This window comes from Apis laboriosa, unplaced genomic scaffold (genome assembly GCF_014066325.1).
Source record: "Apis laboriosa isolate Shangri-la unplaced genomic scaffold, ASM1406632v1 scaffold113_cov153, whole genome shotgun sequence".
Taxonomy (NCBI): domain Eukaryota; kingdom Metazoa; phylum Arthropoda; class Insecta; order Hymenoptera; family Apidae; genus Apis; species Apis laboriosa.
Window position 1 is genome coordinate 924,473 of NW_025220892.1, and position 8,851 is coordinate 933,323.

An 8,851-nucleotide genomic window follows, 5' to 3' on the forward strand; every position below is an offset into this window, starting at 1 on the left:
TGAATTCCACTCAACAACAAAATTCTCCAGATTTATCGCTTCCATCCGATACATCCTTATCCTGTAATGATGTCATCAGTTGTTTACAGATTTCTTTGTTCTTTCGGAAGATTTAATGTTTTTTCTTTTTTCGGTTACGCTTTGTAATTTAATTATTTTCTTTAACGCATATAATTATTCTTATAAATACTCTAAGTGGAAATATAACCAAATAAATAATTTACGATTTATCGTTTTATCAAAATTAATATCCAGAATCAAATCTTATGGCGGCATTTTCGTCGTTTTGTTACCAATTCTCTTCGACACATGATCACGATGCATCCTAGACGTTCATATGACATTCATCCACATACACACACACACACACATATCGTTCTGCGAATCACGTTTCATTCGTCAAACAATAGCCCAGCCAATCGTTCGTTCCATTCTTAATCAATCGTCATATCTATTCCCATTTATAAAATGTCAATTTTCTTCGAACTTATACCCACTCTATATATATATATATATATATAATAAAATATATTTTACGTACGATAAATTAACAAGGAAATGAAAGATTTAAAAAATTTCTTCTTTTCCAGGTCTGTATGGCACCCTGTTCAGGCGTAACAAAGAAGCAGCATTCTCAAATTACAGACTGTGGGAGAGTGCCGGTTTTGTGATAGCATACGCGTACAGCACCCATCTATGCGCCCGTATGAAGCTGTACGTGATGCTAACAGTGTTACTCGTCGGAACCTGCGGATACATTGTAGTCGAGCTGTTGCACAGGCGTAAGCAGAAAAGGCTGAAGGCCATCGCGGAGGATCCAAAGGCTGCTCAAGCAGAGGCGAATCAAGTGGAGGAGACGGACGATGAAAAGGACGATATCGACGACGATATCATTATAACTCATCTCTGAAACAACATCGTGCACCGACGAGGAATCTCATCAGTGACTTGATCGACTCTTCTCTTTTATTCTTCCTTATTGCTTTTTTCCTATAGTAACGAACATGATTACACCAGCGGCAAATGTATATGTATGATACATCATCCGATCCTCGATCATCTCTGAACGAGTGATCAAAAACCCGTCGTGGAAAAGTATACCATGATTGTTACCCGTTTATAGGAAGCGTAAGGATAAATATTTTTCTTTGGAAGAATGTAGAACAGAAATTAGATAAGATCGGTGATACGAGTAGGGTCGCGAATCGAATTATTGTTTTTATTATTCGTATTGCTGATACGACGTGATTAAATTGTTGTACATTCGTCTTAAGATGAATCGTGGCTAAAAAAAAAAAAAAAATATCGCAGGATATGATAAGATATATAGCCTAAGATGCTCTTATTAGAGCGCTTTTTAATATTCTTTTTCGAATTTTTTTTCCCCCTCCCTTAGTAGATTGTTTTTATTAATTCCATAACTCTATAAATTTCATGTTAAACACAACGCCTCGTTCAATCGTCACGTTATATATCGTTGGACTTATTGCCCACGTGTTTTTCCTTTTTTTCTTGCATCGAAAAACGAAAAAGACAAACACATGTAACGCGACGAAGCTCGCGGACCATTGTATTAGAAACACGTTCCTTCGGTTCCACCGGTTTTGGAAACCGAAAAAGTGTGAAAGAATGAAAAAGAAAGAAATCGACTCATACGAAATTGATGAGGGATAAGGAAATGCGCGAAATGTGTATTACTTCGTGGATGTGTTGTTATGCAGTATGTATCATTTTGTAGAGATTCTATACGACGATTCCATTGTCAACAATAAAACGAATTGCTTGCCTTCACGGTGCTAGAAGCGCGTTCCGATGCCATAATCGTTTTTATGCGTTTTATATCTAGCGTTTATATCTTTGATCTTCACTTAACTGTAAGTTTATTGATTAAAAAAAAAAAAAAAAAAAAAAAAAGAAAAATATGAAAATAATAGATATTGATGTAAAATGATCATTGAGAACGGCTTCAAATATTTGATAATAGATTATTAGATAAGTTTGATCAATTTTAAAATAGTACAAAAGGGAAAATGATTAAGAAAAATAATAATCTATGTTTAATAAACGTACATATAATAGATGAACACGTAAAAAAAGGTTAATAATTCGTTAAACGAATTTGAAATAATCCTGTATTATTATATGTATCTATAAGATGTTAGATCTACCCATTGCTACTATGTGGAAGCGCTTCGTAGCAACTTGCCATTAAGTTTTATCGGAATTGTGTCCCAGTTTTGTGATAAAAAATCGGATGCGTTCCCATAAGGAACGATTCGATCGTGAATCCGCTTATCTTGTATATATATTATGGATAGCAATTGTATTATGCGGTGAAATGGATATTCCATTTGAATGCGTTGTTTTCTGGCTAAGCGAAGCCATGATTTTTAAAACTATAAAACGGGCCGATTTCGTGTCTTCATTGTTTTCTTTTTTTTTTTTTGTATTATGATTACAGATGCACTTGGATCAAAAATGCCACTTGGATCAAGCCTGTCAGATTTTTATTTTTATGAAAAATTTAAAAATTCGAAGAAAAGAATTCGAAATAAAATAAACTCTTTTCTTTTGATTCGATTAAATCAGGCTAGGTTTGTTGTGGAAAATAGGCCGGGATTGTGCATCTGCATTCGATCGATGAAACAAAATGTCGAAGAAAAAAATAACTCACGAAGAAATATTCTCAAAAGAAACATTTCATGTTTTTTTTTACCATCGCCAGAGAGTACCATCCACGAGAAAGAACGTAGATCGTTAAATTGTCCGATGCGTTCCTCATGTTGCATCACGAAATGCTCCCAATTGTCAGTATGATCGAAATCACCATTAAGAAACGTAGGAACGAAATCATAATTAAGCATGATCTTAATTACACACGTTAGAAACAATAACGAAATATTAATGACGTATTAGTTATAGATTTAAGGATCATTGTAGTCGATAATTTAACGTTAAGTATTCCACAAAATTTATTTTTCATAGATAGATCCCTTGTTTCTTTTCTTTCTTTCTTTCTTTTTTTTTTTCAGATTAAAAAAAAAAAAAAGAAAAAAAAGAACTGAAAGCAAAATGGTTATTATACATATATATGTTTATCTTTTCGCGAAAATTCATAATCGGTTATAAGTATGAAGGGGAAAAAATAATGTTGTTTTATTCATATAAAATAATTCTAAAAGGAAAAAAAAAAGAGACTCTATCATAAATAGAATATTGAATCAGTATTTTATTGCCCGAATTCAATTGTATTATGCGGTAATTAATTAACGATCGTTCGATGATCACGTATGATGAACATACTGACCTATTGTAATATCGTCCCTCTCAACAGTATGTTAGTACTTATTCCGTCCATCAATCGATAAGATTGCTCAAGAATCTTTAACATAAGATTAGAGTATCAATAAAACGTATGTCGTACTTATATCTTTTTATATATATATATACATACATATATATACATATATATATATATATATACGCAAAGCCATTCCGATGGTTTAAAAATGTATAATTTCCAAAGAAATTAATGACTTTAATTAGCATTCTTATTAACGAAAGAAAAAAGATGAGCGTCGCTCAAAGAAAGCTTCACGAATCATCTATCTTTCATCGAATGGCTGAAATTTATATTGTTAACTTTCTCTTTTCTTTTTCTTTAATAATATAATAGATTATAAAGAAACGGATCAGAAACATACATATTTCTCTTTGTACAAAAGGAGGATGAATCTTTTGCGGAAAGTATTAAGACAATACTCTATACAATTGTATAAAGAAAACTTTCACGTGCATCGTGTTGTTTTCCTCTTTCGATGAATCGAAAGCAATATTTCATTACAAAGTTTGTAACAGACTTTTGTATTTGTTGTCATTTACCTACAATATCTTTTCCTGTGATGTTATAGAAGAAATCAGACGGATTATAAATGAATCCATTTCATTATAAATAATGAAACTCTTATTTATAAAAAGAGTTTTAGAAATAATGTCTTCCTGGATGATTTGAAGTTTGGAAGAAAAAATATTTGTACGATGTAAGTATACATATTACACAGTGTTGTTTATTTGATAAATTATTGTTTATTTACAGCTTTATTTCTTAAGTTTAGATTAATTAGGCCACTTGAGCAAGTAAATTAAAATATAGAATTACTTAACAATAAAATACTTAACAATAAATTCGTTATTACAAATTATTTATTCTGAGCTGCAAGTTAAATTTTTTATTTAATAATATAATATAAATTTATAGTAAAATTCTTTTTGTAATTAATGCAATGATAATTTGTAAACATTCTTAAAACATCCTAATAGAAGACAATTTCTAAAAGTATATTTATTTAGAACAAACTTTGATAATTTATGTCTATTTTTTTTTATCTACTATTTAATTAAAATATAATTAATTTTATAATTCAATTTGTAAAAACTTCTGCTTTGCAATATACTATATGTATCTATATGTGTATGTGTGCGTGCACGTTTGCAAAATATAAATACATTATTTTTATTGCAATTTGTGCAAGTTCTTATCTACCTGCACGTATTGAAATTAATTATTTATTTTGATATGATTATACAAATTTTTTCAATAATTTTTCCATTATAAATGTCTAATTGACGTTATTAATAAATTTCTATAGTATACTTTTTTAACCGAAATATGTTTGTTAAAACTCTATTAAATGCGAGACATCACTTTTTATTACTTTAAATTGTACTCAGTTTGTTTCTGAACTATGAGGACCTCTATAATATGATAATTTTTTTTTATTATTTCAGAACATTTTGATGTAATTTAAATAAATTATTAAAAAAATACTCATTTTTATTTGCTTGATATTAAAACTAAATATATATATTTTAATTTATATCACATAATATTAATATTAATATTAAAAATAAAAAATTTAACAAAATATATATAATAAACAATTCTTAATTCTAAACAACTAATAACAATAAAAATACTCATACTATTTCAGTAATAATATTTTCTATTTTTCATAGTTTCATTGGAAGATAGAATTAACAACCTAACTATAATAAATATCTATAAAAAATTCTCTATTAAATAAAAAACAATTTTTATGATTATTTATCGTTAAAAATTCGAATATATCTTTTTTTGTAATATTGTGTATAAAATATAGTAGAGTATATGTTTATGTAGTATGCGAAAAATTATATATGTAATTGATAACATTTTGCGACAACTATAAATCTAATATGCATGTCTAAAAGTTAATATCACGAACAAGAACAGGAATATTCTCTTCTGTATATTGTCAACATATTGAAATGATGCGTATTTTTTTTTTTTTTTCATTTCACATTTACATACTTATATAAAAAAATATTCTGAGTCAGAGTAAAAACGGATGAAAATTAATCGAGAGAAGAGTATATCTCGTTCTTTACTGTCTAATTTTATTACCTTAGTGCAAACTAATGGTGCACACCATATGCGCGTGTGTCGTATCTCAGTAAAAATTGACTATGTTTTTTTACTTGACTAGCTTCGATATGTATTCGCTTATCGCATTTATTCTCACAACCAGCCGAAATCCATTCCGGTTAATTGATAGAAACGTTGATTGAATGGACGATAAAAATCTCTCAATCGTTGTATAGCTACAGGATCTATATAAGGATGACTACGACCTTTGTTTTTACCTTAAAATAATATATAAATTGTTATAAAGCATATAATGCTATAAATTCTTAAAAATTTTTATTTTTTTATGGTTTAGCATTGATAAAAAAAAATTATTGATAAAAAAGTAAATTAAAAAAAGAATAAAATGCAATAAAATATAGTACACTTATCTTTATATTACATATATATTTATTTTTCATATTGTCAACTACAATTTTTAGTTGACTTACCAAGGCAATGGGGTGTAGGACGTTCCTCGGATTTGAGCAGACAAGGGAATCCTTTTGTGGCATTGAAATAAAAATGTTTCTCACAAATAACTCTTTTTAGGCCTAAAAAATCTTGAACCCTTGTAATCTCGGCGACAGGATCCATGATTAATCTTTCTCCAGATACAAAAAGAAATTGTGATAATGGAAAATATTGAAGCCATCTCTCCAAATGTCGTGCGTACACTCCGATTTTCAATGGTACCCATGATGTGTCCACGATCTTCGATCCATTTAAAAACGCTAGATCCTCGAATCTCGGCATATTAGCTCGTTTGCTCTTCACTTGAGTATAATCGGATATTGCTCGAGTAACTGGATCTCTTACCACAAGAATCAATTTCATCCCTGAATTCATGCGTTGTACTCTCCTCGGTACTTCACTTGTTACAAAGTACGATGGGGTTTTCTCCATTGTGATTTGAGTGGCTAAGGTTGGAGGCATTCTATGTCTATAATATATCAAAAGATAATTTTTTTGTTTAATTATATTATTTATAATTTTTAAAAAATACAAATTCTAGCAAAATAATAAAAATAAAATAATTGTTTCAGTGTAATTATTACATTATTAATTCAAATATTAATGAAATTACTGCTAATAAAATGAAATCTTAATAGTATAAAAAATATAAAACTAAGAGTATAAAGATGTACGATAAAAAACTTACCTATACCAATGAAATCCTTTGATATAATGATGATCAAAAAAATGTACTTCAGATCCAGCAGCACGAATAGCAGGATGCAATCTCAAAAATTCTAACAACGCTCTAGTCCCGCCTTTTTTAACACCGATTATCAAAGCAGTTGGTAATTGTTTACTTGGCATTAAACCTTGCTGTTTCAAAATTTGATATTTTCGCATGAATCCTGTGTTTCCTTTAACAGTGTTATTGCCTGCCCAAAGCGACACCAGATGAAGCTTCGATAGTTTTGAATGTTTGGATTCGACATCATTTATCAGAGAGGATTCTTTGATCGTTAAACGGTCCAAATTCGGATCGCGAGCGAAAGAAACGAAATTTCTGGGTTTTTGTAATGTTACTTTGCCAGACAAACCGGCAAGCAGTAATGAATTGTCTATTAGAAAAATCCAGATGAGAATTACCAAAAAACAGGCTGGAACCAGGATTTTTTTCGACCAAGGCCCTTTTCTAATTTCCATCCTGAACTTAAGAATCGTCGTATTTTACTGGCATCCTGGATTCCATTATATCATCAAACTTTCAGTCTTCTATTTCCATGATGATATATTAGAATACATTTTTTTGCATCTATCAAATCTATAAAAAAATTTTATTATAAAATTTGTCAGATGTATATTGATTTTTTAATACGTAATTATAATTATTATTTTGTATTATTATAATAAAAATTTATATAAAGTATTAAAAAAAATATTATAAAAATTATAATATAAAAATTAAAATATAAAAATTAAAATAAATATTTAAAAATCGAATATTATACTGCAGCATTAAAAATAACATGTTTGATTATCCATTTGATCATGCTTGTTAAACTGGTTGCATCTTATTAGGCGATAGATTGTATACATACAGAATGGTTGTCCATTATGTTATAAATATTCAGAATATTTTGTTAAAGAAGAATAAATATATAAATATATATACTATGTATTTACTTATACTATGAAAATTAATAAAAAATATATGTAAAAAGAAAATATATAAAATACTTAATTTTGTAAATAATATTTCATAATTATAAGTATTCAAATATATCGTTTTTGGTTAAAAATAAAAAAAAAAATAAAAGCTTTTTGAAAAAACTTATAGATTATTTTACAATAAAATATATTAAAAAAATATTTCATTATAATTCACATTTATTCAAATAATAAGTAAGTATTGTAAGTATATAAATATTATGATAATAAATTACGTCTAATTTGTTACTAGATTTAATAGATTTTAATAAATTTTTTTATTTTCATAGATATATTTTATAAAATGCATACAAAACAATGTATCCTATTATTTTAACGAAACAAAATATATATTCAATAATGTAAATTAGTAGAAAATGTTTATATATTTAGTATAATATCTTACCTTCATGTTGTAAAGTGTCCGACTGTCCATTAATTTTACAGAGTATACATAATGCTGATTGATCGTGATATTAGTTTCTTTCCAAATAATAGATGTAAAGATATATGATTTTAGATTAAAGGAAGTGCACATTTAACGCATTATCAGTCGGCGCATTCGTAACAATCGATAACACGGAACGAGTAGAAGGGAGAAAAGATAGTATAACACAAGACGTATCGATGAGATTTCATAGCTACCGAATTAGATAATAAGAAGTTAAATTAAACTTCATTCTTGTTGAATTTTTCGTGTTTTATTTAGATTCGAGTGTGGTACAGCGTTTGTTAATTGCATTGCGCGCTAGAAACTTTTTCTTTTCATGCTTCTCGTCCACATTGTTGTGTTCGAGTATACTGAAATATGCGATACTGGCGCCATGTTTCTTAATGCGGAACAACTTGAAAACTAGCTGGAAAACAGTATAGATCTTATGATATCGAATAACCGAATCAAGCTAAAAATCGAAATATATAATTTTATCTATATAAGATTAAGTGACAGTTAATAACTTTCATAAACGATTCATGATATATCGAAGAAAATATCATTTTAAAAGAAGGAAATTAGGAAAAAATTGAATATATATTGCTTGTTAAGATATAAATCAAAATCAAAATCAAATATGAAATAAACATAGTGAAAATATATTAAAATTAAAAAAATAAAAATGAAATATTACATAATAATAAAAGTTTAGTATTAATCTTCATTACTAATTAGTAATATTTATTACTAAAATTTAATGAAATTTTATATTTAATACATTTAATATATTTAATATATAAATATAAATATTT

The 8,851-nt window shown here is 27.8% G+C and overlaps 2 protein-coding genes across 3 annotated transcripts in view; one reads left to right on the plus strand and one right to left on the minus strand.

The window, feature by feature from the left end:
- LOC122716134 (UNC93-like protein) overlaps positions 1-3,861 on the plus strand; it is a 44,187-nt gene extending 40,326 nt beyond the window's left edge. For both annotated transcript variants that reach the window (XM_043938934.1, XM_043938927.1), the window contains one exon: positions 591-3,861. In XM_043938934.1, the coding sequence (XP_043794869.1) occupies positions 591-910 (320 nt within the window). In that variant the 3' untranslated portion in view covers positions 911-3,861. The remainder of the gene's footprint in view (positions 1-590) is intronic.
- A 1,257-nt stretch (positions 3,862-5,118) lies between these two features.
- LOC122716146 (heparan sulfate glucosamine 3-O-sulfotransferase 6) lies at positions 5,119-8,591 on the minus strand. The gene is made up of 4 exons (XM_043938948.1): positions 8,013-8,591; positions 6,606-7,220; positions 5,896-6,386; positions 5,119-5,682 (listed from the first exon to the last, which is right to left on the minus strand). The coding sequence occupies exons 2-4, from the start codon at positions 7,100-7,102 to the stop codon at positions 5,558-5,560; spliced, it is 1,113 nt and encodes a 370-aa protein (XP_043794883.1). The 5' UTR covers positions 7,103-7,220; positions 8,013-8,591; the 3' UTR covers positions 5,119-5,557.
- Positions 8,592-8,851: the final 260 nt, after the last annotated feature.

What these genes read in the sequence shown, in the direction of transcription:
- LOC122716146 (XM_043938948.1), bottom strand. Translation starts at nt 7,102, where the DNA reads ATGGAAATTAGAAAAGGGCCTTGGTCGAAAAAAATCCTGGTTCCAGCC. An exon ending in AAAGGATTTCATTGGTATAG is followed by an intron (nt 6,387 to 6,605) that starts GTAAGTTTTTTA and finishes GATATATTATAG; the next exon opens with ACATAGAATGCCTCCAACCT. An exon ending in TCCTACACCCCATTGCCTTG is followed by an intron (nt 5,683 to 5,895) that starts GTAAGTCAACTA and finishes TATTATTTTAAG; the next exon opens with GTAAAAACAAAGGTCGTAGT.